Source organism: Pan troglodytes, chromosome 1 (genome assembly GCF_028858775.2).
Source record: "Pan troglodytes isolate AG18354 chromosome 1, NHGRI_mPanTro3-v2.0_pri, whole genome shotgun sequence".
Classification (NCBI taxonomy): Eukaryota; Metazoa; Chordata; class Mammalia; order Primates; family Hominidae; genus Pan; species Pan troglodytes.
In genome coordinates, this window is record NC_072398.2 from 122,212,750 (window position 1) to 122,240,668 (window position 27,919).

The 27,919-nt window shown below is 59.4% G+C and overlaps 1 protein-coding gene across 4 annotated transcripts; it reads right to left on the minus strand.

Annotated features, from left to right (window-relative positions):
- Window positions 1-1,707: 1,707 nt before the first annotated feature.
- Window positions 1,708-27,915, minus strand: CELSR2 (cadherin EGF LAG seven-pass G-type receptor 2). Of its 4 annotated transcripts, none has more exons than XM_016923898.4 (34): window positions 24,059-27,915; window positions 18,360-19,007; window positions 16,180-16,402; window positions 15,814-15,929; window positions 15,546-15,634; window positions 14,998-15,155; window positions 14,473-14,636; window positions 14,175-14,300; window positions 13,665-13,831; window positions 13,077-13,364; window positions 12,814-12,988; window positions 12,433-12,574; window positions 12,131-12,251; window positions 11,525-11,708; window positions 11,247-11,348; window positions 9,817-9,911; window positions 9,399-9,608; window positions 8,695-8,878; window positions 8,451-8,579; window positions 8,169-8,349; window positions 7,868-8,035; window positions 7,639-7,765; window positions 7,326-7,526; window positions 6,859-7,033; window positions 6,420-6,532; window positions 6,163-6,242; window positions 5,947-6,073; window positions 5,737-5,859; window positions 5,054-5,181; window positions 4,731-4,819; window positions 4,432-4,626; window positions 4,123-4,293; window positions 3,789-4,023; window positions 1,708-3,437 (listed from the first exon to the last, which is right to left on the minus strand). In XM_016923898.4, the coding sequence occupies exons 1-34, from the start codon at window positions 27,372-27,374 to the stop codon at window positions 3,410-3,412; spliced, it is 8,778 nt and encodes a 2,925-aa protein (XP_016779387.3). In that variant the 5' UTR covers window positions 27,375-27,915; the 3' UTR covers window positions 1,708-3,409. The 4 variants fall into 4 exon arrangements, with proteins under 4 accessions (XP_016779387.3, XP_063672142.1, XP_016779394.3 ...); XM_063816072.1 differs by having other exon boundaries at window positions 1,708-3,298; window positions 3,789-4,041; window positions 24,059-27,450; XM_016923905.4 differs by having other exon boundaries at window positions 1,708-3,298; window positions 24,059-27,449.
- Window positions 27,916-27,919: the final 4 nt, after the last annotated feature.

Consider the following 27,919-nt stretch of genomic DNA (forward strand, 5'->3'; position numbering starts at 1 on the left):
ACCTGCCTGTCTCCTTCCCTTTGGGCCTGGCTTTCTACTTTTTCTGTCTGTGCACTCTTCCATTGCACCCAGTAGCAACAACACAGAAAGCCAGTGTTTACTGGCCTCTTACTATGTACTATGAACTCTTCCAAGCACTCTACATGTGTTAACTCAATCCTCATAAAAGCTCAATTAGGTGGATGCTTTTATCATCATCCTCATTTTGTGGGCAGAGAAACTTAAGGCTCAGAAAGATTAAGTCATTCAGTCTGGTTCTAGGGTTTGTGTCCTTTTTTTTTTTTTTTTTTTTTTTTTTTTGAGACAAGGTCTGGCTCTATTACCCAGGCTGGAGTGCAGTGGTGCGATCTTGGCTCACTGCAGCCTCTACTTCCTGGGTTTGAGCCATCCTCCCACCTCAGCCTCCCTAGTAGCTGGGACTACAGGCATGCACCACCACAGCTGGCTTTTTTGTATTTTTTGTAGATACGGGTTTCACCATGTTGGCCAGGCTGGTCTCTTAACTCCTGGCCTCAAGTGATCCATACGCCTTGGCCTCCCAAAGTATTGGGATTACAGGCGTGAACCACTGCCCAGCTAGGGTTTGTGTTCTTAATCATCACCCTATATTATCCCCAGGTTAACTCCCTTTCTAGTTTTTTTGTTTTGAGATGGAGCCTCGCTCTGTCACCCAGGCTGGAGTGCAGTGGCACGATCTCAGCTCACTGCAATCTCCACCTCCCAGGTTCAAGTGATTCTCCTGTCTCAGCCCCTGGAGTAGCTGCGATTACAGGCATGTACCACCGCACCCAGCTAATTTTTTTGTATTTTTAGTAGAGACAGTGTTTCACCATGTTGCCCAGGCTAGTCTCAAACTCCTGATCTCAGGTGATCTGTCCACCTTGGCCTCCCAAAGTGCTGGGATTACAGGCATGAGCCACCGCACCCAGCTGCCTTTCTAGTTTATTGAATGGAACTTCGACAAACACAAAACTTGGAACTAGGCCGGATGCGGTAGCTCATATCTATGACCCCAGTTTGGGAGGCCAAGGCGGGAGGATCACTTGAGCCTAGGAATTCAAGACCAGCCTGATCAACATAGTGAGACCCCGCCTCTATTAAATTTAAAAAGCATATATACTTTTAAATATATATCATATATATACACAAAAACAAAACTTAGGCCGAGAAGTAATGTTGCAAAGCACACACTTGGCTTCAGTATGAGTAGCTGCTTCATTTTCCAATGGGAAAAAAACAACAAAAAACAACCCTGAGCAGTATAGTTAGGAGGCACTGAGTCACTGACCACCATTCAATTCCAACCAGCCTCTCAATGCAGCCCTCCCTGCTTCTTGAATTCTGCCCCAGAAAACTCATCCCTGTCTAGGACTCAGCCCTGAGGGGCTGGGCTGGAAGGCTGCCTGCCCCGTGCAGCCTCTCCCACCGTAGAAGTCCTTTCCGTCCTGGTGAAAAGGACACCTTCCTGCCCGCCCACCATGTCTTCCTTGGAAATGCCAGGAAATGGGCTCTGTGCTGATCCAGCTATTTGGGAGCAGTGTCATGGACATAGGCAGAGGGACAGGCTTATCAGCCAGTGGTGTCTGAGTCTCCCGACCTCCCGGTGGGGCCTTCTGGGCCCTGTCGGCTCTTCTGTTTTCCAGAGACCAGACCTTCCTCCCTGTGGGAGGACAGGGTACCACACAGAAGCGGACAGTGACAGTGCTGTACCCGCACAGAACTAGTTTATTCAGTAGTATGGGGCATGAAAAAACAACAACAACAAAACGCTACCATATTTACAGCAACAACCAAACTGTACAATCTGATGGTTAGTATCAAGTTAGCATCCAGCATCTTTGTATTTTTTTAAATCAAGTCATCAGTAGTAAAAACCAGTTAAATTTTTAACCCTTTGCAGGAATTGCTGAGGGGAGAAGACAGGGGGAGAATCCACGGCAGAAAAGCCAGAGGCTGGCCTCACAAATGAGAAACAGGAGCCTTTCTTTCCTGCCCACAGCCTCTTTTTCTAGCCACCTGCTCCAGAAGGAAAGTCAGTGACAAGTCTGGAATACATGCTTGGAGTAAATGGTGACTCAGATGAAAAGCAGTCGGCAAAACTGAGGAGAGGGGAGGAGAGGTGGGGAGATGATGGCCTGGGGCAAGGGGAAGGGCGTCAAGCCCCCAAGCCAGGGCTGCTGGGAACACCCAGCCTGTGATGGCCATATCAGACCCCCGGGACTGGACACGAACCCATCCCAACACAAAAAGCAAATAAATAAAACAAATATATTAACTCTCTCTTCACAGGGAGCTGGGGTGGAGTCGGGGAGAAAGAGGAACAGGACCTGGTCCTTTGAAGAAGAGAGCCAATTCCAAGAAGGGGTTAAAAATAGAACATGTCTCAGAGGCCACAGCAGGTTAGACAAAGTAGCATTTGTCTGATTTTGGGGGGTGGGGTGGGTGAGTGGACACCAGAACCCAGACTTGAAACCTGTGCTTGATTGAGCACCCTCAGGGCAGCCGAGCCAGCACTGTGTTTACTCTTCCTCCCCCACCCACACCACAGCAAAGAAGTGCAACTTAACACATGACTGGCCTGCCCGGGGCACGGGGCGGGCAGGAAAAATGAAGCACTTTTGGGTCAGCAACTGAGCAAACACCTGGGCTGCCGCGCACGGCCAGAGTCCAGGAAAAGGAGAGGGGCTGGGGCTGCCCGACCCCCGCCTGGGGGCACAGGCTCCCCTGAAAATGTGTTCATGCAGCATTTGGGGGTCCAGGGGCGCTGAGTCCTTCTGCCCCCTCACCGGACAGGGCTTTTCCAGTTCCTGGGAGAGGCAGCGCGGGCAGGAAGAGGCACACCCTTTGCCCTGGCCCCTCACCGTTCTGAGGCCTGCCCGGGTGCAGCCCGAAGGGTGTGAAGCCCTGGCTGCGTGTGGCTTTGTCCTTTCCTTTTGGTGATGGCGTATGAGGGGCAGGCCCCCCAGGAGTCCCTCTCCTCCCAGAGGCACAGCAGATGGGAAACTGAGGAGAGGCTGGGAAGCATCCTGGGAGGTCCTATCCTCTTTGGGAAGGGAAAGGGGAGTCAATTTCCAGCGTATAAAAAAAATGAATCCCTGAAGTCATGAAGAGTGGAGATCCTTTTTTAAATTCTTTTTTTCCTCTTTTCTGAAAAACTTTGTCTTGGAGATGTTGGCCCCAGGGGTCCAAAGTGCAGTGAGGGGAATGGTGGGGGGGGAGTTGGCACTAGATGGCCTTAGGTGGGGTGAGTACCCCTCCCGGCAAGGCCCAGGCTCCTCAGATGGACGTTTCGTCGCTGCTGCGGGCAGGCGATGGGGAGCGGGGCAGGATAAAGCACAAGACAGGAGCAGGGCATGAGTGCGGCTGGGGAAGGGAAGGGAGCCTCGGGCGTAGGAACCACGGCCCAGGGTTAATGCAGGAAGTTAAAGAAGAGAAATCTGGAGAGGCAGGAAAGGAAAGTGGCAGAAAAGGCAGACAGAGGGTTAGTTGAAACAGAGGAGAGAGTGAAAGCTTTCACCAGACGAAGGAAACAGGAAAGCACCCCCAGCTCCCCATCCTCCCGCACTCTGCCCTAGGCTGGGCTGCGCCGCGTAGAGCCTAGGAGGGGTGGCCCTCCCCGCAAGGCGCCATGGTTTGTGGGCACAGCATAGTAAGGGAGCTGGGCCAGTTCTGCCCATTTGTCCTCCAAATGCCATCCAGAGTCACCCGGGGAGGCCCAGAGGCAGCTCTGGGCCCAGGTGAGGCCTCCGAGGGGCTGCACCCCGTCCCGCCCACCCGGCCACACTCACTCGGAGCCTGACGAGTCCTCATCCACCGTGCCTGCCTTGATGCTCATGGCGATGGGCATGACCCCGTTCAGCTGCTCCTGGAGGCTCTGCCGGGGCGGTGGGCGGGGAGGGGGGCCGCCCCGGCTGCCCTCACTAGCGGAGGAGCCCCGGGAAGACCCTGTGCATTGCTCCAGGGGGAGCCGCAGGAGGCTGCTCTTCTCGCTGATGGTGGGCAGACACTTCTTCTTAAGGATGCCTGTGGGCCGGGGCGGGGCTGTGAGGTGCGGCCACAGGAGAATGTGAGGTATGAGGCTGCTGACTAGGGGAGCTCGGCAGCTGGGGGTGCCCCACTCACCTTTGTGAGGCTGGGCAGAAGAGCCTGGAAGGGGGCCTAGGGACCCCTCTCGAGACAGGGCATCTCCATTCTCCCGCAGCCGCTCCTCAGGGGCCCCGTTGCCACTACTCTCTTTTGCTGTGGTCCCAAAGTCTCCTGGCCAGGGGGCCTTGCCATGCCCTGGGCCCCCATCTGGTGGGGAAAGGAAGTAGATGAGGCCCACAGAGGGCAGATAGCCAGGAGGCCACCACCCCAGTCCTGCTTCCCAAGAACCCCAGGCCCACTGTCCTCCCACTGGCCCCAAAGGCCACAGCCCCAGTGCTGGCCCACCCTTGGGAGTACTGTGCAGGGGCAGTCTCTCTGCTCCAGGCCCCAGCAGGCTATCCCAGCCCTGCTCTCCAGGGAAGGCGGCTTCCTCTTCCTCCTCCTCTTCTTCCTCCTCACTGTCTGATGAGTGGGTAGAGGCATAGGAGCCACTCTGGTCGTCTTCTAAGGACAGGTCACTGTCGGAGTCCGTGTCAGGATCTAGGAGGCCAGGGAGAGATCACAGCCAGCCCAGCCACCTCCACCCACCTTCAGTAAAAGCCAGCCAACTGCCCCGCTGGGCGGCCGGAGCGTTCTGTCCTCACCATGCTGCTGGTCTTGACCTTCCAGGAATAGGCTGCCTGGATCCCCCAGGCCAGGGGGCCCTTGGCCAGGGTTCAGTGTGGACTCCTCCCTAGGAAGACGAGACCATGCTGGAGGGGTCAGCCTGGCCCCTTGCCCAGGGTCCCAGTCTCTCCTCTCCCCTGGGATCCTGGTTCCTGCTGTGGGTCCCTTACAGCTTCTAATCCAAGCTGGCCCCCATGTCAGCCACAGTGTGTGCTCCTCAACTCCCAACAGCTGGTTGGCCTGGGTCCAGCATGCGTGGGCCCCTCCTCCCCTCCTCCACCCTCCCATCTCCGGGATTCACCTCAGCAAGAAGGGGATGTAGCTGGGCTGACTCTTGCCCGAGCGACTGGTGCTGTGCAGAGAGCCGGCCGAGTCTCCGTAGGGCTGGTACAGCCGCCCATCTGCGTAGGGGCTGGGGCAGTTGTAGGACTAGGCAGGGAACAGAGAGGTCAGTAAGTGGGGAGTGGGATGGCTGGCCCCAGGCTGGGAAGAAGGAGGGTGGAGGGAACTTGCCCTAAGTTCCACCTTCCACATGCTCAGGTCTGAAAGAGAGGGCCCTGCTTCTCCGCTGTCCCCATATTGAGGCCTGGCAGTGGTCACAGCTCTGCCACAGCTGTGCTACCCCTGCATGCCCCCAGGGATCCTGGACTCACTATATAATGGCTCTGTAAAAGATGAGACCGGAAATTGTCTCCTGAGAGCACCTTGGGAGACAGAAAATTTACTAAAATTCATGAGAGATTCTCAGGTGCAAGGCACTTATTACCTGATTATCTGTCTCAGCCCCATCTCCCTCAAGTCAAAATCCTACACACCCTTTCCAACATCTCCTCCCCAGGCCGAACATAGCATTTCACCTCCCTTTCCACCTTCCAGGAAGGGATGGAGAAAAGAGAAAGGGGAGTGGGGCCAAAAGTACAGGCTCACTGGCCCTCCTACCTCTCCCTCCCTTCACCACCCTCCTGAGACCCCTGGCTCCCTCACCGAGGTCAGGGTGGACTTGGTGGTCAGAGCAGGGTCAGGGCTGGGCTTGCGGCTGCAGGCAAGCTTGAGTGCTTTCCGGACCTCCTTGCTAAGCACCACATAGGAGAGGAAGATGAAGGGGCCCTGGCAGGCAAGAGGCAGCAACTGTCTGTGCATATTCAGGCATCCACAGCCCAGGTGCCTCCCTTCTCCACAGGCTGGGCCAGGTACCTGGATGCAATTGCAGGTAGCAAAGAGGTAGTGGAAGAGGAGGGTGTCGCTGTTGACAGAGAGCAGTGCCAGCAGCCACGTGGCGCTCAGCAGCAGGAGGACGGCGAAGGAGGGCTGCAGGCCCGAGCTGGGGATAGGGACAGGCCATGAGTCCGGCCATGAGACCTCCCATGCTGGTGCCTGCCCATGGCCCAGGCACCCCAACCCTATACTCACACAGGACCTTTCTTCTCAAAGCCCTGCCGCTGGGCAGCACAGGAGGCCCGGGCCGCCAGGATGTACAGGAAGACACTCATCTAGGCAGGGGCAGAGGGCATGGGGTGCTCAGCGGGAACAAACAGCTTCCACCCAGCCCACAGGGCCCCGTGGCCTCAGCTGTTCCTAAAGGGAGTCCTGAGGACATGCGGCCCCAGCAGCAGGAGGACAGCAAAGGAGGGCCACAGGTGACACCCAACCCACCTGCTAGCACTCACCGAGACGGCAAAGGCCACCGGGCCAGCAAAACTCCAGATGAGCGTGTCATAGATGGAGAGCCAGCAGAAGTCAGGGTTCCCATAGCCCTCGGGGTCCAGGCCCACGGCTAGCCCTGGAGCATGGAGACAGACGGGAGCAGTGGAGGGGTGATGAGGGGCCTGGGAAGTAGGGCTGCAGGCAGGTGGGCTCACAGAGCCAGGCATGAAGCATGGAAAAGGGTTCTGCCCACCATCAGCCCCTACCGATCTCCCCAGGATAAGGCAGTGACGCCTGGGTGGTGGCTGCAGAGTCTGGGTTAAACCAGAGGGACACCTGTGAATAAGGTGGCCTGGGGCATGGGGATATGGGGCCTCAGGGCCTGTATGTGGGTGGAGAGAACATGGCACAAAGGTGGACCCAGGGATGTGGGACCCCAAGACTGGGAATGGGTGGGAGTACCTGTGATGAAGGCAGGCACGCCCCAGCCCAGCATGTAGTAGAAGCGCATGGGGCCGGTGTTGACATCGCGCACCTCAGTGAGTGCCCGGTACAGGTGCAACGCCTCCAGCAGAGCCCAGGAAAAGGTGCAGAGGTACAGGAAGTGCAGCAGGATGGCAATGACTGTGCAGGCAAACTGAGGGCCCAGGCCAGGGCAGGTCAGTGACCGGGGCCCGCCCAGAGCACAGGCTCTGCTTCGGGTCAGGCATGGAGGAGGGCCTGGGTGTTGGGAACTGCTTCCAGGGAAGCCTGGGCCAGAGGCAGGTGCTGGGGGATCCCGGGGGAGCCAGAGAAGAGGAAACCCTGGGCCAGGTGCTGCACTAGGCACCTTATTAGAGTTCATGGTGCAGGAGCAGGGGTTGCCAGTGGGGGCTGGGGAGGCGGCCTGAGAAGGTGGGGACAGTTTCTGGGCAGTAGGAGCATCTTACAGGGAGGTCAGCCTGGTTGATTCCCAGGAGGAAGACCAGCTGAGCCAGGCCCAGGGCAGCTGTCAGGTTACGTCGGATGCCGTGTTGGTTGGAGCGCAGGATACGCAAGAGAGTGAGGAAGAAGAAGGTGAGCAGAAGGGCAGCCAAGGTGACACCTAGAGCCACGTATGTCAGTGTCTTCAGTGGCAGGATCTCCCCATTCTGCAGAGTGGGTGGCAGGGGGCCAGGGAATTAGGAAGGGCAGGACCTGAGCACCCAGCCCCGTGCCCTGGGTGCCCACCCACGGCTCTGCAGCTGCCCCTGTGGGCCCGACCTCCCGCCGAGAAACGTCCATGAGCACAGCGAAGCTCGTCATGTGGTTGCACTGGCAGCTGACGTGGCTCTCATTGCGGAAGACGACTTCACAGCCTCTGGCCGACCAGCCACCTGTGCCACTGACCCTGTGTGAGGAAGGCAGGGTCAGGGAGACAAGGAGAGTGAGGCATGCAGGGGCCTGGACTTTCAGCCCGAAGCCTGAGGGGGCGAGGGCAGTGCAGGCTCACAGGATTGAATGGTTCCAGAAGACACAGATGGGCTTGGTCCGCTCCTCTGTCTCCAGCAGGCGGAACTGCACCGTGACGGGTTTGTCCAGGGCCCGGGGCAGAAGCTCCTCATCATCATGGACGCTGATGCTCACCACGGGTGTGTTGATGATCGGGCGTTTGGGGACTCTGATGTGGGGCAGTCAGGTGCACAGTCACCACGGCAGTCACATGACTGGGGAGACGCCCCTGACCCCCTCCATGCCTCAGCACTCACCGCCCGACCCACACCCCTACCCACACCTGTCCCCTAGCTGCTGACCTCAAGCTGCGCTTGTCAGGGTCATAGTTATGAGGCAGTAGCCCGGCCAGGGTGCGGTAGATGATGACGCTGGCCACAGCCTCACCCTGGCTCAGCTCCGGGTGCCGTCGCTGTCGCCGTGCCAGCTCCTCTGGCTCCTGGGCCTCTCCGGGGCCTGCAGGCCTGACCACGGGGGGCGTCTCTGGGAGGGGACACTGTCACACTTAGCTGGGCCCTGCTCTCTGTGGAGTCTGCACAGACACTGGGGTCCAGCTCCCAACTCAATCCATGGCCACCACTGACCTCTGAAGACAGACTCAGGCAGAATGACTGTTGTCTCAAGGTCCGGGGGCTGCTCCCCACGCAGGGCCTCGTAGCGGGGCAGCTTGGCCCCAGCAAAGTTCCCTTTGTCCAAGCGTACTACGGAGATGACTAAGGAAGGGGATGGTCACAGATCGGACCTGTGAGGCAGGCAGGACCCCGGCACAGCCGCTCTTGTCGGGGACTCCCTCCACAAACCCCTCCCCAACCCAGGCACCAGCCTTACCAATGTTGGGTGTGACGATGGTGAAGGGGCTTAGGTAGGTGTGCCGCATGTTCTGGGCCAGGGCACTGGCGTAGGCCTCATAGTGCTGGAGCAGCCAGGCGGTGCCACCCTCTGTCTGCTGGATCAGCTCCCAGTGCCGCTTGTTGGCTGTGTCCAGGAGGGCGCTGCCCACCCGCAGCAGATTCTGGGGTGGGCAAGGTCATGGTGGGTGTGCTCACAACCCACACCTGACATCCCCACCATGGAGCCCCGGCCTGTGCCCGGGCCAGTCCCTGCTCCCCACCAGGCCCCTCCCTCTGTGCTCACTGTTGCCTCCCCTGAAATGCTCCTGGACCGCACTGCCCACTCAGGTCACTGGATGCTCTGCCCCTAAGCCCTCCTCCTCATTCTCTACATAAGAGCTTCCCAGCCCTGTGCCTGGACCCACACAGATGTCCTGAGATGCTGCTTCCTCCCAGCCCATGGTACCACAGGCAGGCCTCTGCTCTGGGTCAGACCATGCCCCAACACACATATGTTACTATGAGAAGGGTTGGGAAGAGGGCTGGGCCAGGGGTCACAGGGTTTCATGGAGGCCTCCTGCCAGCAGGGAGCTCCTTGTAGGTGGGATGGGAGGGCCCCCTCTGCCCCCCAGGTTGCCATGAGCAGGCTCACTCACCATGACCCCTATCTAACCAGCCAGCCCTGCATCCTCCAAGCCCCACCTCAGTGAAGTGCACGTCCTGTGTGGCAGACAGCCCAAAGCCCCGCTGGGCGCTCTCGTGGGCCAGCAGCCGCGTGGCCAGCTGGTAGGCCACCTTGACGTCGCTGCCGAAGTAGCCAGCTGTGTGCTGCGTGGCGTTGCGCAGGAGCAGGGCTAGCTGCTGGGAGCGCCCTGAGTCTAGGCCTGACTCATTCCGCTGTAGCCGCTCAGCCTAGACAGGACGGAGCGGAGGAGCAGGAGTGAGGGCAGGAACTCTGGAGCAAAAGGACCTCAGGAGGGGAGAGACGGCCTCTCCAGCTGGGAGCCCAGGAACACGCAGGCTGGAATTCCAGAAGCCCCGTTCTCAAAGATGGGAGTGGGGGCAAGTGAGACTCAGGACGAAGGACAGGGAAAAGATGGAGATGAGGGGGTTCACTTACGAAGCCCTTCAGTTCTGAGAAGGTGATGGATGTGCAGTTGAAGAGGTTTGGGGGGAGCCACCCCCTGTGCTCATCACAGTGGCGCACAGCAGTCCCTGGGGGAAGGAAGCCAAAAGGGCCGGCCTCAGGGAGACACACAGGAAGCCCCTGAGACTGGCTGAGAGGTTCTGCTGGAGGCCAGCACCTCATGGGCCGGGGACAGTAACTAGCAAACAAGGGCCCTGGTGAAACAGGAAGACAGGTATGTAGAACACCAGGGCCAAAAATCTCCGCAAGATCAGTCCACACATGGGCTCTAGGGGAACAGAGCATACGACCTCCTTGAGCCCCCATCCTGCCTGTCTCCAGCCACCACTTTGTGCTCTCCGCCACTTCCTGCCTATGAACCTGCTCATTGCCAGTCCAGGACCAGCGCCAGCCCCCATCCTGGGCTGGGTGTCCTGGGTCAGCAGCCAACACCCCCTACTCCCCAGACTGTCTGCCTTTGTGGTGGCGTAACTCCAGGACTCGGTGGTGAGCTGACGATTGGAACCCTGCATGATTCATCTTTGAATCTCTAGCACAGCCCTATGCCAAGCACAGTGCAGGTTTTTCAGCATTTTTGTTAAGAGTCCAAGATGTGGGCTGGGCACGGTGGCTCACGCCTGTAATCTCGGCACTTTGGGAGGCCGAGGCGGGCTGATCACAAGGTCAAGAGATCGAGACCATCCTGGCCAAAATGGTGAAACCCTGTCTCTACTAAAAAAATATAAAAAATTAGCTGGGCATGGTAGCACACGCCTGTAGTACCAGCTACTCGGAAGGCTGAGGTAGGAGAATCGCTTGAACCTGTGAGGTGGAGGTTGCAGAGAGCCGAGATCATGCCACTGCATTGTAGCCTGATGACAGAGCGAGACTCCGTCTCAAAAAAAAAAAAAAAAGTCCAAAATGTGGTGGGGTGCAGTGGCTCACGCCTGTAATCCCAGCACTTTGGGAGGCCGAGGCAGGCGGATCATGAGGTCAGGAGTTCGAGACCAGACTGGCCAACATGGTGAAACCCTGTCTCTACTAAAAATACAAAAAAAAAAAAAAAAAAATTAGCCAGGTGTGGTGGCGGCCAGAGGCTTAGGCAGGAAAATTGCTTGAACCTGGGAGGCAGAGGTTGCAGTGAGCGGAGATCACGCCACTGCACACCAGCCTGGGTGACAGTGACAGACTCTGTCCCAGGAAAAAAAACCAAACCAAAACAAAACAAAACAGTCCAAGATGTAGTCACACCTGGGCAACATGGGGAAGGGGGAATGTGAGCCAAGGAAGATGGGAAATGAAATCCCAGGACCTGGAGGCCAGAAATTGGGGTCCCCGGATCTTCAGCCAGGAGCTTCCTGCCCTCATCCCACTAACAGCAGAGGCCATGTCCTCGATATCACATCGGGGCCTCCAACACCTACCAAAGGAGCCTTTGGGACAGGGAGCAGCAGCAGGCAGCCCGAAGCGGGTACGGGGCCACCAGATCCCAGCCTCAATCGCTCGTGGGCAGCTGTCATAATTCACTGCGGGGAAGAGCACATGGTCACCCAGGAGCAGCTCTCCCTCTGCTGTCCTGCCCAGGCTCCCCAGCCCTCCCTAGGCCTCCCCAGGCCTGCAACCAGCCCCTTCCTGGCTTTCCTGGGGTGCAGGTGCCTAGCACACTGTGAGGAGGGCTGCCCACCCATCCCAGGAGCCCCACCTTCACAGCCATTGGTGGTGACCTCAGCAAAAGGGTTGTCACAGCGGTCACACTGACGCCCGATGACACCTGGCTTGCATGGACACTGGCCATCCTCAGGGTCACAGACTCTGGACAAGGAGCCTGTGGGGTAGCAGTCACACAAGAGGCAGGTGGGGCTGCCTGGGGGCCGGTAGTGGTTCTCCTGAGAAAGGAGGGAAGAACGGTGTCACTGGCCAGGCTCTCTTCCCAGGATGCTCATGGGTCCTCTCAGCTGTGGCCCCTGTGGAGAGGGTCCCGACCTCAGGTCCCCTCAGGAGCAGTATTCAAAATAATTAACACTAGCAATGCTTTGGAGTTGAGCCCATCAGCGAGATGTCACAGAATCAGAACAGGCTGCAAACCACCACCACACCAGGCCAGAGCTCATGGGTTACACATTGGCCCAGGGTCCCCCTGCGCCTCAGACACATGAAGGTAAGCAGCCAACTGCCCTGCCTGTGAGAGCAAAGGCACAAGGCCCTCAGCTCTACAGGAAGACCCATCCCTACAGCCTGCCCTCTAGGGCCCAGGAGATGTGGACAGAGGCCCAAGTGGCCACAGTGGAGGCTTGCTTGGGGCTGTCACCTTGCAGTGGCACTCGCCGCTTGTCTTGTTGCAGTCTGGGTCAAAGCCTTTGCTGACATCACAGTTGCATGGGCCACATGTGGGATGTCCCCACCAGCCACGGGGACAAGGCTGGTCAATCCTGCAGAGAGGGACCCAGGTAGGCATGAGCTCCCCCTGCCACTCCCACCTAACCTAGGTGAGCCCTATGTGGCCCTTCTGACCCTGGCTGTGGATCAGCCAGGCTTTCGGGGCTCTGAGGGACACACCAGAGAGAAGCAGCAGCCACTGGGACCTGCTGCCACATGCCCTGGTCTGCTTACCTGGTCTCACAGTATGGCCCAAGGTAATTTGGGGGACACTCGCAGGTATAGCCATGGGGGGCACTGGGCTTGCGGGTACACACAGACTGGTGCTCACACGGGTTCAGGTCACACACATTAGTACAGTTGTCACCATAGTAACCTGGGACCAGAAGGACCAGAGAGGCTCATTCCCCCACCCTCCCCTGGCACCATCTTCCATCAAACCCTTCATCTGTTTCTTTCCACATAGCATCCTATCAGCTGGCTATGGCTTTGTTGTATAGGCAACTAAGACTCAGAGAGGTGGTGTGATGCCCCATGCCCCAGGTCACACAGCAGAGCCAGCATGTGGCCCCAGGCACCTGATAACCTGCCCGTTGCCCTGGATCCTTAGCATACCTGGATCACAGCTGCAGGAATAGCTGTCCCAGTCGTTGCTGCAATAGCTGTTAGCAGGACACGGGTTTGAGTCACAAGGGTCAGGCAGGCTACAGCCTTGCTCCACGTTGATGCTCTCCCCATGGCTGGGATCCAGGCTGTTAACCCCCTCTGGCGTATCGCTCACCCGCACACCCTGGGAGGGACAGGAGCAGTGTTGCCCTCAGTGGAGCGGGGCTGCAGGTGGTGGGGGAGGGGATGGGAGGGCAGGGCAGGACACTCACCTGCAAACAGCCCCGAAAGCCACGGGCCACACCGCCGGCTGGCCCAGGTATTCCGCCCACTGTTATGTTGCTCAGGTGCAGACCATGCAGCCGGGGGCCCAGGTTGCCCTCTGCTCTCTGCTGCCCATAATCGAAGGACAGAATGGCATGGCCGGGCCCCCCGCTGGCTCCCAGTGCCAGCTGTGCATGGTGCCAGTCACCGTCATTGGCCCGGCCTGGCTCCAGACGGAGAGAAGAGGCCTGAAGCCCTGTGCCCTCCACGCTCAGCATCACGTGGCCCTCTTGTAGCTGACACCAGGAGGAAAGAAAACAGGGTCAGCAGACGGCCTTAATCACTGTTCTCCAGCTCACAGTTCCCCTTTCTGGACCATCAAACCCATCCTGCTGCCCAGCTGAGGCCATAGAGAGGAAAGCGTATTTATTTCCCTCAGGCCCAACAGGTGGCAGCATTGACCTTCCCAACGGATCCAGCGGCCTCTATATGTCCCCACCCCTGCCCAGGACCTGCCCAGCCACTTCTGTCCAGCCCCCTAGAGGCTACCAGGGCCCTATGGCCAGGCCAGGGCCAGCCGCCCTTCCATGGATCACCTGTAGGGTGATGGTGCTGCGCCCCCTGGTGATGGCCTGCAGCAGGACACCGTCGGCCTGGCGCGTGCGGAACATGAGGCTGAGGTGCCAGGGTTGGGAGATGGGCAGCGAGAGGCCATGCCAGGCCACCAGGCTGCTGCCCAGGAAGTGCTGTGGATTGGCCATTTCTGGGGAGGCAGGAAAAGGCAGACTGTGACGGGTGGAGCCTCAGAGGGCCCTGGGGGTGTGATGCTCAGCGGTGGCGGCTGCATGGGAGGCAGAGCCCACTCCCCTCATCAGCCCCGCCCTCCAAAGTGCGTACCTGCCGTGGGACCGCCCCACGCTGTGCCCAGGCCTGCCTCTGACTGGCCCCTTTGTCTCCTGTGTTGCCCTTTCAGGGCTCTGCCCAGACACGCTTTTCCACCCACAGCCCGGCTCAGCAGAGCCCTGCCCAGTGCCTGCCCCAACCCTGCCAGTTCCCAGACTGTTGATGGCACCCAGGCTGTGGCCTCTAACAGCCGCCCCTCCTACCCTGGGCGCAGCTCTTGCCCCCGAAGCCCAGGGGGCACTCGCAGCTGAACGCGTCCCACTGGTTCACGCAAGTGCCCCCATTGTGGCAAGTGTTGCTGTCACACACGTTCTTCTTGGCAGGGCAGCCTGGAATGGAGAGAAGGCAGCTCAGTGGACCTGAGCTGGGGCTCTAAAGAGAAAGCCTGTGGCAGCAGTTAGAGAGGCCTCTGAGACCCTCCATTCTGGCATCCTCACACCAGGCACAGCCCCTCCTCTCAGCACTGGGATCCCAGCCTGGCTCCACCCCGGGCCCCCATACCAGGCACAGTGCCATTGTTGGCAATGAAGTCAGCCATGTCTATGTGCCGGCTGTCCACCTGCAGGTTCCGCATGCAGCCCACGAACTGCCGCATTCGGACTGGGAAGCTCTCGGGCAGGTCAGGCACCCCGCCTAGTAGCAGGGGCCCCGTCAGATCCAGAGACCTGGGGGAGCAAAGATGGTGGCGGCACAAGGGAGGGCTGGGAGCTTCCGGTCCTCCGCTCGCTCTGCCGCCAGGCCAGAGACAGGAACGGCGTAGGCAGGTGTCCAAGAGGCCCTGCAGAGCAGTGCTCAGGAAGGGCGTCACGCCTACCTGGAACTGTTCTTGTCGAACACTCAGCCCCCTCCCCAGACTGCCCCACAGGGCCTTGCTCTGATTCCCCAGTCTTGACCCCATCCCCAGGGCTGAGCAGGGGCTAAGAGAGGCAAAGGGAGAGAGACCCCAAAAGCCCACCCTCTCCACCTTCCCTCCCTGCCTGGCCCTGCCCTCACTTCACCCCATCCCTGGCCCTTTCCCCTGCTCACTTCTTGCTGCCACCCTGGGTGCCCTGGGCAGCACAGGAGTAGTTGCCCAGGACAGATCCGAAGCGCAAGGCCACTCCTGTGTCACAGCCATCCACGGTCACCACAGCCACCTTCTGCTCTGATGGGCCCTGTGGGAGCCCTGTCTGACCCAACAGTGGCTGTGGACAGGAAAGAGCAGAGAAGGGGGACACTGAGTACAGAGCCCACTAGGTTCATGGCCAGCACACACTGGGTGCCTCTGTGTGCACCCACACACCCAGACACAAGTACACACATGCATATACACACACGTGTGCTCACGTGGTTTATGCATGTAACTACCTTCCTCAGTGTCCAAGTTTGCAGCTGCCTAGTGGAACAGAGAGCATCGAGCAGTGCCCAGTGGGGTGGGAATGCCCAGCAAGGTGGCACCTTCCCAGCCGCTCCCTTCCTCTCAGCCAGAAATGCCCTGACCAGCCCACCCAAGCCTGGAGGCAATGCCACTCAGGGCTGGGTAAGCACCTGAGGCAAGAACAGAACCCCCAACCCTCTGTGCCCTCCACACCCACCTTATTGTAGTATTTCAGCTGCACCGTATGCCACTGGCCATCACTGACTCCTCCGGGCACGAATGGGGACACCGTGGTGGTTGACTCCCCTGGGGAAAGGACCAGGTGAGCTGGAATGCCTGACGAGGGCTAGGAATGGCAGGGTTTGGGGTGCCAGTGGCTGGGGCTGGGCCCAGATTTGGCTGATAGAGTATGTGGCTTGGGGTCAGGGGCTGGAAGACTTGGGGCCTTTGGAAGATGGGCAAGGATGGGGGGCAACTGTGATCACCTGCAGAGAAGGTGAGCTGGACCTGCTCCTGGATCACCTCGAGGGCCACAAAGTCATGCTTCTCATTGAAACGCCCATTGTACAACAGCAACCCGTCGCGCTCCTTTGTGGCAAACCTGAACAGGAGTTGGGGATGGGGGCAGGGAATGGGGTACCCACCTGGATGCCAGCACCCCCGCCACCTAACCAGCGCAGGGGAGGGAGATCTGCTGGCAGAACCACAGGCAACTCCAAGAGCAGACCTGGCTCTGCCGGCAGCCTGCTCCACGCTCTTTCACTGCCTGACCTCTTACTTCAACCACAGAACAGGAGGCACCTCAGACGCCCACCAGGCCCACTCCCCACCCCCAGTGCCCAGCCACTCACGAGAGGGCCAGGGTGAAGTGGAAACGCTGGCGCAGGCCGCGAAAGGTGATGAAGGAGTGGGCGGGGAAGCTGCGCGTGGTCACCTGGCAGTAGGGCTTCTCGAAGTCTCCAGATGGGCAATCGCACTTGAAACCGCCCACCAGCAGGTTGACACAGGTGCCCCCATTCTTGCAGACACCCGGGGTGCAACGGCCTGAGCGAGCACTCACCTCACAGTGCTCACCTGGACAAGAGGAAAGGCAGGTGAGTACCAAGTACCTGAGGACAGGAGGGGAACTGAGACCCCCCACAACCCAGCGATAGCTCCCATGGCCTCCCGTGACCCTCGTAATACTCCCCAAACCTCCCAGGCATCCCCACTTCCTCTCGTGTGCCATCTTCTCTGAGACCTATGGTCCCCAGCCCTTCATGGGCACCCTGTTTGGCTCACTGAGCCGCTCTCGCCACAGCTCCACGCACTGCTCCCCTCCAAGTTCCTCGGAGTTCCCAGCACCTTCCCTGCCCCATTTGGGTTTCATAAGCACAGGCCTGCTGGGACACTTGGTTGTAAGGCCCGGATCCCGGGAGCCTTCGATGTCACACTATCAAGCACGCCTGGGGGTGTCCTGGCCCCCAAGAGGGTAAATGTGCACAAGCAGATGGGCCTGCAGGACAGCGGGAGGGCTGGGAGCCTCTCTCCTCCCTCCTTCCCACTGGTGCTTTTGTCCCTCTCAGGCACTGAGATCAGTTTCCCTCCCTGGGGATGGGACCAGGCTTCCACTTAGATTTGTCTGGGTTATGGAAGAGTATGAGAGAGAAGCTGGGGAGCCCCCAGGAATGGGGCAGAGGACTCCCACCTTGAGCCCTGGGGTCCAGACTAAGGACCTCTGTGCACCTGGGACATGCTGAGAGTGGGAAACTGAGCCCTGAGAGCAGACAAGAATTCAACAGAGGAGCTGAAAACTCCAACATCAGATGGGAAAATCCACCCTTCTCTCCCTCCCCATTCCCAGATTCTAGAGATAGGTTCTCAGCTCCTGTGCCTAGTGACTGGCTCTTGTTTCCATGGAAACTGTTGTTCGCCTGCTCTAACCCCCCCCTCCCAACCCCCCCACCATCCTCCTGGACAAAGACTTCTCTCCCCTCCCCCAAGCCCGTCCCTCCCCTTCCCCCCACCCCTAGCAGCAGCAGAGAGAAGTCAAGTCTGGCAAGTTCTGGGCAGGAAGATGCAGCGGGGAAGGAGTGGGGCCTGCCTATGGCTGCTGGCAGAGCCAGTGGGCATGGCCCTGGAGGACAAGGAGCAGGGCCTGGGCATCTAGGAAGGAAAGGCCCACAGGGAAGGGGAGCAGGGGGTGTCCTAAGACACAGGAGCCTGAAGGGAGGGGTCAGGAGCATAGAGCAGAGACAGTGAGCATCCCAGGGAGCAGGATGTGTAAAGACCTTGGCTGACAGGCCAACAGGGAAGCCGCCAAGCCAGGATCCTCTTTTACCCGCAGCTGGGCAGAGGTGGAGCCATTCTGCCCAGGCCCATACAGGTGCAATGGTTTTCTGGAGCACCCCATCTCAGAACTCAACCCCCTCCAGTTCCCCCAGCTCTTCTGTGTCTTCCCCTTAATGCCTGGGGAGAAAAGTACTTGCTGCAGCTCAGAAAAGGAACTCGCTCAGCGGGGGAGAGACCAGGTTCTAGGCCCAGCCTCACCTCTAAACCGGGTGTGATGAGACCAGGAGCAAGTCACCCAATCTCAGCGTTCCCTTAAATCAAGGCCAACACCTTCCATGCCACCAGCTGTTTCCAAGTATCAAATTAATTACATTAATCCTCACAACCAACTTATGACCTAAGTACGGTCATTATCTCCATTTCAAATAACTGAGGGCCAGAAAGGTTAAGTAACTTGTTCAAGGTCACACAGCTACTAGCGGCAAAGCTGATACATGAACACAGGCCGACTGGCTCTGGAGCCAGCTCTGCCCGCAATGGCACTGCCTGTGTGTCCTGTGCACAGCAGGGAGAAGCACTCCTTGCACTGCCTTCCTCAGCGGGGTGCTGTCAGGGAGCAGGCCGGATTTATGACCTCTCAGTGTAGCTGCACCTCACTCGGGAAGAGAATGAGGCAGCCGCCAGCATTTGTCCTGATTTGTGCCTGCACCACACAGTCAGCCTTCCAGGGCTGGCCCATGAGTCCCCTCCCTTGGCTCACCCGTGTAGCCATCACGACAGAGGCAGGTGTAGCCGCCCTCGCGGCTGCGGCAGCGCCCGTGGGGGCCACAGGGCCGCGAGTAGCAGAGGTCCACCTCGGTCTCGCAGTAGTCACCCGTGAAGCCGGGCGGGCAGCGGCAGCGCAGCCCTCCGACGGGGTGGATGGGCCGGAAGAGCACGGAGGAGGAGGCGATGAAGGGCGCGGAGGAGTCGAAGCGCAGCACCGACACGCAGCGCATGTAGTTCTCGCAGGGCTCCCGCAGGCAGATGTTGTCGTCGAAGGGCAGCACGCGCTGTGACGAGATGGCCGTCAGCAGGCTGCGGTTGAGGTATAGGCGCTCCTGCAGGTCCTCAGAGGGCAGGAAGGGCGGCCCGCCCCCGGGCCCTGGCGGCTGGCCCACCGACAGGCTCACATTGAGGATGTGGCCCCCGGGGGCGTCGGTGTCCCGCTGTACGTTGAAGACCACCACGTGGTCCGGTGGCGTGGCCAGCGTGGCGGCCACCGCCTGGATGAAGAGGCCTAGCAGTGGTGACAGGAAGCGCTCGGGTGACATGTCCTCCAGGCGCAGCGTGATGCTGTGGGTAAGCATCTCATCGGTGATGATGGTCACACGCAGCGCGCACTGGGCGGTCACGCTGTGTACGCCGTCTGTGGAGAGGGACACAGTCAGGACCCAGCCTGGGGCTGCAATTCAGCCTGCATATTCCTGCACCACCCACCAAGAAAGGCTCTCCTTTCCAACTGGCATAAGGGTGCTGAGCCAGGTATGTCACGTGTGGGCCAATCACTCCTTCGGGGCTCAGGGGATGAGATTTGCAGTTCTCTTTGCATCCTTTCTCAAAACCTTCTGTCGCTGATGCACGGCACACCTCTTAATGTTTGTGCACCTTTCCCTGCCCAAGCCACGGCTCCTGCACCCTTCCCCCAGAGTCTGCGCTGCCTGCGCGGGAACCCTATGTTGTCTTTTTCATACTTTTCTACAGGGCCCAGAGCATCCTGAGACCCACAAAAATCATCCCGCTGCCCCCTCAGCCTCTACACCTCAACACCACGATAATCGCAACCATGGCTGTGTTCCCCACTCCCCCACAGCCGCAGGGAGTTGGCGGGGGGGGGGGGGGCGGGTAAACTGGGTCAGTGGGCCACCTAGTCCCCCTCCCACTGAGCCCCATGGCTGCTTGGGCGCGCAGACCTGCTATCCCCATGGCAACATCCAACACAAAGCATTCTTTCCGCCCAACTCTCTGGGCTGCTGTGGGTAGCCTGGGGGGGCCCCACCCCAGGAAATCCAGCTGAGCCACGTTAACCAGTGACAACATCACCCACTGCCCCATGCTGGAGACAGGGTGAGTCGGGGTGGGGGACCGGAAGGCAGAGATAGAAGGGCCTGGGCAGCTCTCCACTCTGAGACCCCAGAGCCCCACTGAGTCAGTCTCTTCTCTGGTCCTAGGGCCTCTAGCTACTCATCACCCACTTGGCTCAAGCATTACACCCAAATGCCTGCTATGCCCCCAGGCAACACACTCACTTATAAACAGCTAAGCACTAAAACACACTTGCTGGTGTCTCACTCCACCCACACACCCTAAGCCCAGAAATACCATACACACCTGAATGCACATACACATGGGAATGAATTTTATTTAGCTAAAAAATGAAAGCTGGGGGCCTGGAGAAGGAGGAAATGGCTTTACAGGGCAATAAGGGATAGTCTTTTTTTTTTTTTTCTTTTTTTTAAGAGACAGACTCTCTGTCGCCTACGCTGGAGAGCAGTGGCACGATCATAGCTCACTGTAGCCTCGAACTCCTGGGCTCAAGCGATCCTCCCACCTCAACCTCCCAAATAGCTGAGACCACAGGTGCTCACAACTATGCCTGGCTAATTTTTGTTTGTGTGTAGAGATGGGGTCTTGCTATGTTGTCCAGGCTGGTCTCAAATTCCTGGCCTCAAGTGATCCTCCATCTCAGCCTTCTAGAGCACTGGGATTACAGGGATGAGCTACTGGCATATTCATATTTGTATTTATTACAATGCCTTACACATAGTAGGTGTTCAGAAAACACTGAGATGTGGATGACAATCTATTCAGTCTCCACAAAGAATAAACGGACTTTAAAACATAGCAGGGGGCCGGGCGCAGTGGCTCACGCCTGTAGTCCCAGAACTTTGGGAGGCTGAGGCGGGTGGATCACGAGGTCAGGAGTTCGAGATCAGACTGACCAAGATGGTGAAACCCCGTCTCTACTAAAAATACAAAAATTAGTTGGGCGTGGTGGTGGGTGCCTGTAATCTCAGCTACTCAGGAGGTCCCAGCTACTCAGGAGGCTGAGGCAGGAGAATTGCTTGAACCCAGGAGGCAGAGGTTGCAGTGAGTCGAGATCGCGCCATTGTACTCCAGCCTGGGTGACAGAGCGAGACTCTGTCCCAAACAAACAAACAAACAAAACCACATAGCGGGGGGAGCCCAACTAGATATAAAAAGCAAATGCTTACCCTAGCAGTAACGGGGCAGGAGCCCATGTTTCTGGGGTGGGGTGGGAGTAGGCAAGGGACATGGGAACAAATTCTGCATCTGTGTTGTACCTACTTGCGGTGGCTGACTGTACCAGCGGTGGCTCAGCTGAAGCCGGGAAGGCTGAAAGCAGACCCCCATCTCAGCCATGTCCTCAGCCGACTGCCCACCTACCCTCCAGCCTCATCACTTGCTTATTCTCACTAGCTCTCACCAGCAAGCCTGCTTGTCATCACCCACTTCTGTTCCTCCTGCTCTCGTCTCAAAGCTGCTGCACAGGCTGTTCCTTCCCACCCAGACACCAGCCCACAGTCCTCTGAGTCTTCTAACCTGCCCTAGCTCACCTGCTCCAGGAAGCCTGCCCAGATTTATGTCATCAGGCTCTACTTTCCTCTCTGTTTCAGACTTCCCCGCACCAGGATGCTCAGCTGGCACAGAGCTCTTGTATACCTGGTATATCTGCCTAATGATTCCTTGACGGGATATTCCCTCCAGGCAGAAAGCAGCCCAAGACTCCACACACAGTGCCCATAACTGATTAAGAGAGGAGAGGGGGCAACCAAGGCCATGGAGTGGGAGAAACTTTGCCACCCCTCAGCCCTGGGAACAAACACTTCTCCCTGTGTCCCCCACCGCCATCGTCTTAGGCCCCGCCTGGGCCCCTCTCCCAGCATGTCTGTTGCTTCCCATCTGGTCCACCATCTGTGGCCACCTGCCCCCTCTGCTGTTGTCCCCCATCCCCAACAGTCAACCCACTGCTCTCTCCTTTCTATATCACCCTCCCCTGCCTTGACCTAGGTCACCCCTCAGGTGCAAAGGCAGGATGGGAACAGGGGTGGGGAGTACGTTGCCTGAGCTGTCTTCCTGGACAGAAAAGAAACAGCTGGGATGGCCTCTGACCCCAGGAAATGCCACCTGTGTCCCAAGCTTAGCCAGGCACACCTGGAAAAGTGCCAGGTCCCGGTCAGCCTCCCAGCCTCTCTTCCCCTGGCAGATGTGCCAGCGGAGACTGGAGGCCAAGAGGGCTCTGCTGTTCTGGGAGCTGCCCAGACCATGGACAGGAGCTGCTGCGTGTCTGAGCAGAGGAAGAAAGAGGCGAGGAGAATTCAGCCTCCAGGGGAGCCATCGGCCCAGGCTGGGGCAGCTGCAGCCATAGGGAAGAGAGTGGAGGCACAAACATGGAGACCAAACAGGGGAAGACAAAGCCTCAGGAGAGGAGCCAGCAATGGGCAAGTGGGAGAGCCGGAGAGCCACAGGAGCAGGGAGAGGGCACCGGAGAGAGGCAGTGCTGCAGGGCTCTGCATGGGCAGGGGCGGGAAAGAAAGAAGAGACAAAGAACAAGAGGAGGAAAACAAAGGGGCAGTGGGAGTCAGCTCCCCCTCACCCCGGCCTCCCTGAACTTTGGGGTTGCCGTGGTGACTGCCTCCAAGGGTCAGGGCCGAAGGGAGAGGGTGGGGCCAGAGCTGCCGGGCCAGGAGGAGCCGTCCTGGATGTTGCCCCAAGCCTTCTCTAGACTAGGGAACCAAGGTCTGGGGCTCTGCCCTGGTGGGAGACTGAAGGCTTAATGGGGGTGCTTCTCTGCCAGTGCCTGGCCACGCTCACCAAAGGCAGGCTGGGTGTGGAGGACCAGAGGGAGAGGCCCTCCTTCCCACCTCCTTCCCACTTGTCTCAAGTGCCCAGGCACAGTTGAGGACACAGGAGCTCCAGCCTCCCTCTTCCGCCTCCTGGAGGGGAAACTGAAGTCTCAGGAGGCTCAGAACCTCAGCCACAGTCCCTGAAAAGCTCCTGCTTCCTGGTTCCTGTGGCTACTTTGAGGGGTGGGGCAGGGAGGCATCTGTCCAGCAAGGAACCTGAGTGAGGCCACGCCCTGACTCTGGCATACCCCTCCTTCCCCTTCAGGCCACAATCCCCGGGGTGGGAGTAGGGGCCTGCCAGCCTCTTCTTTTCCTCCCTTCCCTGATGGATTTGAAGGCTGCCTAGAGGGGATGTGACCTGATCCACCCCTAGGGTGCAGCTAACAGCATCCCCTCATGAGGGTCTCAGTTGTTCCCAGGCTTGGGGAAGGCACTCAGCAACTTGGGTGTGGTCTTCTCCCTGCTGCTACCTCTGGCTCCCCACAGCTGATAAAAAAAGACAGAATACTGTCACCAACCCCCTCCAACTCTCCTCCCCCAGCCCTGCTGTCCAGGGAGTCTGTAGGCTGAGTGCTTGGCCAAACAGCAGGAATGCCCCAGCCTGGGTTCCGGCCAGGCTCCCACGCCCTGGGACTCTGTTCTCTCCTCAGATAAGGTGCCTTGGGGTCTCTGCCCTCAAAGCTCACCAGTCCACTGGCCTGTCCTGGTCCCTACACTCCATTCCTGGAGCTTGGGCTGGTCACAGCTAGCAGGAAAGGAAGGCCTGGCACCCTAAGAACAGCCCATGAGGTGGCAAGGGGGGCCCACGAGGCCTCAGCCTGCCCCCCAGCTTCATTGCAGCCCCTCCTCCAAGCCAGACCCGAACCACGGACTCTGAAAGTGGGGTCTGTTTGGACAGACAATGAGCTCTGGCCTCACTTCCTGTGGGAGCTCTGAAGGGGGAGCCAGGCCAGGCTCTTTCTGCCTGGAGGGAAAAGAATGCGCTAGACAAAGTCCATGTCAGCCGATTCTGCAGCTCAGCCAGGAGGCAAAAGGGGCCAGAAGAGGACTACAGGGTCCTGACCCCTGGGTGGCGGCAGCCCTGTGCTCCCGTGGTCCCCAGCTCTGCCAAAGGCTGTGTGAGACTGCAGGAATATCTTGATGGGGGTGAAGGGGCCCTGGCCTCGCCTCCTCTCCTGCGCCACAGTCCTCTCTGCCCTTCCCCCAGCTCTCCTGGCCCCCCAGGCTTCCACGCGCCTTTTTTCACAATTCTTGGCAGCCATAGCCGGGGCAGCCTCACAACACTTCCCCGACCACGTCACAGGCTGGTAGACAGTGGGGGCAGCCAACCGAAGCAGCCCAGCCCAGCCCAGCAGAAGGTGGGGCCTGCACCAGCCGCCAGGGTTCCTGGGGCTTCTTCCCAAGCTGGCTCTTGCCCCTCCTGCTCTGTGCCAGGCACTGGGCAGGGAGGTGGGTCTGTAGCTGCTTCCTGGATCGCACCCTACCTCCAGTGGCTGCCCAGACCATCCCCGCGAGCTACCCCCACCCCAGCGCCACCTGGGCCCTTCCTTACCTGACACCAGCACGCTCATGATGGCCTCCAGAGGCCGGTTGTTGTCCAGTGCGCGGCTTAGCTTCAGCTCACCCGTGGAGGCATTGAGCAGGACCAGGCTGAGTTCATTTCCCCGCTCAAAGCTGTAAGTCAGACTATCTGAGATATCAGGGTCATGGGCAGGTACTCGGCCAATGGCACCCCCAGGGAAGCTGCTTGAGCGATTGGTGACATAGTTGTTGAAAAGGATCTCAAAGTTGCCCAGCACTGGTGGGTTGTCATTGCGGTCAAGGAGGCGGACGTGGACTGTAGCCCGGCTCACCAGAGGAGCTGACGTGGCCTGGATGACCAGGACGTACTCAGGCCGGTCCTCGTAGTCTAAGTCTACCAGGGCTGTCAGCTCCCCGGAGAAGATGTCCAGCTGGAAGACCTCAGGGATGTTGCCCTCCACAATCTGGTACATAATCTGGGCATTGGTGCCTTCATCGGGGTCAGTGGCTGTGACCCGGGCCACGGCTAGCCCAATGGGGCTGTTCTCTTCCACAAACACATCAAACTCATCCTGCTCAAAGACAGGGGGATTGTCATTCACATCCAACACAGTGACTGTCACTTCCATAGGTGTGCGGGCTGGGGGCATCCCCTTGTCCACTGCATATGCCCGCAAGACATACTGGGCCACGTTCTCTCGATCCAGCCTCCGTAGCGTTCGCACGATGCCTGACGTGGACTCAACAATAAAGTCACCGTCTCCATCGTCGCCTCCTTGGAAGGTGTAGAAGACCCTGCCATTAAGTCCAGAATCACGATCAGTGGCTGAGATCTGCAGGACGCTAGTGAAGGGTGGCACATCCTCATAGACACTGCCCTGGTAGGAGTCTCGCAGGAACTGAGGGGCATTGTCATTCACGTCGTTCACCAGGATCTCCAGGTAGGTGGTGTCGGACTTCTGGGGAATGCCATTGTCCCGAGCAGTAATGGCCAGGGTGTAAGACACTTGGTCTTCGTAGTCCAGCTCAGCCTGGGTGGTGACAGCCCCCGTGTCTGCATCGATGCGGAACTGGGGGATGCTGTCCTCCATGAAGTAGGTGATGCGGGCATTCTCACCTGTGTCCTCATCCGTGGCGCTGATCAGCACCACCGTGGTGCCTGCCGGCCGGTCCTCATTAACATTCACTGTATAGTGGGAGCTCTGAAAGACAGGACGATGGGTGTTGGCGTCGGTGACATTCACCACAATCTGTGCCGTGTCCTGCCGAGTGCCATCGGAGGCGGTAACAGCCAACACATACTGCCGCTCAAGTTTGTAGTCCAGTGGCAGGGCAAGGGATACCAGCCCACCACCACTTTGGCTGGTGATGGAGAAGCGGTTTCGAGTATTGCCACTGGTGATCTGGTAGGTGATGACACTATGAGCATCACGGTCCACAGCTGACACCGTCACCACGCTGGTGCCCACAGCTGCATCCTCATTGAGCCGCACTGTGTACTCTGGTTGGGTAAAGGTTGGATTGTTGTCGTTGACATCCAGGACAGTCACGCTGACACTGGCCGAGGCAGTGAGTGCTGGAGTGCCATGGTCTCGAGCTTCTACCCCAAAGCTGTAGAAATCAACTTCCTCCCGGTCCAGTTCAGCAGCTACAGAGATCCAGCCTGTGCCATTGTTGATGGTGAAGGGGAAGTCATGTCCCACCCCAGCAAGGCGGTATTCCAGGCGGGCATTGTCACCAGCATCAGCGTCGATAGCCTGGACATGGAGAACCAGGTAGCCTAAGGGGACGCTCTCCAGGACAGTAGCCTGGAAAGGGGTGCTGACGAAGATGGGGGCATTGTCGTTGATATCCAGGACCTGTACTGTCACCAAGCCAGAGACATTAGAGAGTGGGGGACGGCCACCATCCTGTGCTCGCACCCGTAGGGTGTACTCCTTGGTCGTCTCATAGTCAAGAGGGCTCACCACATCCAGAGCTCCAGTCTGGGCATCCAGATAAAACTGTCCCCGAGCATTGCCACTCATGATGCTATAGTGCACCAGGGCATTGCTCCCCTTGTCTCGATCCGAGGCTGTGACTCGGAGTACTGGGGCCCCTGGAGTCACATCCTCCCTCACCTGGACCACATAGCGCTTCTCACTAAACTGGGGGGCATTATCATTGTCATCCTCCACAGAAAGGAAAACAGCGGCTGTGGTACTCCGAGGACTCGGGTCCCGACCCTGGTCACTTGCCTCTACCGTCAACTGGTAGGATTCCACCTCTTCCCGATCCACAGGGCCACGGGTTCGGATCACCCCAGAGCGAGGGTCGATCTCAAAGACTTCAGAGGGGCTGCCCCCAGACCCCTCCAGCAGGCGGTACAGAATATTGGCATTGGGAGGGGCATCACCATCCGTGGCCCTGACAGTGAGCACCTCATAGCCAACCTCCAGGTTCTCCCTGAGGCTCTCCTTGTACTCCTGCTGCTCGAACACAGGGTCATGGTCATTGGTGTCAGTAACCAAGATGGTGAGTGTAGCCAGGGCACTTCGTCGGGGCATGCCGTGGTCCTGCGCCGTGACCCTGAAGACGTGGGTGCTCTTGGTCTCACGATCCAGCTCCTCGGCTGTGGTTACTGCACCAGTGACTGGGTCCAGGGAGAAGAACTGGTTGGAGCGGCTATCAAAGAGGGCATCCATGGTGTACTCCAGTCGACCTGCCTCACCCTCGTCCGGGTCGATGGCCCTCAGGGATGCAACAGGGGTGCCTGCTGGCTGGTTCTCCGGCACTGTGGCCTGGTAGCTGGGGGGCTGGAACTGGGGGGCTGTATTTACATTCCTTTTCCGACGCCCACCCAGGGACTCTTCTGGTGACCCTTCCCCTGCCCTGAGCCCGGGGGCCTGTGCCAGCTTGCAGGACTGGCATCTGAGCCGTGGAGCCTTTAAGCACGGGTGCTCCTCGGGCAGTGTGAGCTTGCCCTGTGGGGAAAGGTGGCCTCCAATGCCCAGGAGGCGACAGCTCCAGGGGCAGCCTTCAGGAGCTGGTGGTAGGGGAATATGGGCCCCGGATTCTGGACACCAAACCCTCAGGCCATCGTGGTGGGGTACCAGGTGGCCAGTCAGCTCAGTGCCCGCATCCCTGCAGCGGCTGGTGTAGAGCCAGAGGTTCGACGCTGAGGATGGACAGAGCCAGCCCATGGGGGCGCAGGCCCCCAAAGAGCCTCGTCCCCTGGACCCCAAGGAACGACAGGGCCCCACTTGGTCTCCCAATAGTGGCGGCGGCAGCAGCAGCAGCAACAGCAGCAGCAGCGGCGGCGGCGGCGGCGGCGTTGGGAGGGGGGCGCCGGTGGCCGGGCTCCGCATCTCTCCCAGCTCCCGGCCGGCGGCCGGGTCAACGGCGGCGGCGGCTCCTCCTCCGGCTCCTGCCGGCCCCGCCGCGCCTCATGCCCGGGCCAGGGCGCCAGTCCCCGGGGGCCTCCCGTGCGCCCCGCGGGGCCTGCGTCTGGATGGCTCGGCGGGACCCCGCGCTGCACCCTCCGACGAGCCCGGGCTCCCACCGCCCCCTGAGCCAGACCCGCTCCCGGGTCACCCTGAGCACCGCGGGCTGCCGCCGCGCCTCCACCTGCGCTCCGGGCACTCACCACCTGCGCCCGGGGGCCCCGCGGCGCCCCTGGCCTTGCCGGGCCCCGGGTTCCGGAGCCGGGGTGCCCCCTCCGCCCCTATGGGATCGCCCACCTGCGCCCGCGTAGCCGTGCGCCCCGACCCCGGCCCGGCCCCGGCGGCCCCCGACGGTCCCGCGCCGCCCGCTCGCGCCCCGCGTCCCCGCCGCGGCTGCTGCCTGTCGCCGCGGCCCCGGGCCCAGCCCCGCGCTCCCTCGCCTCCCCGGCGGGCGGGCGAGCTCTGCAGAG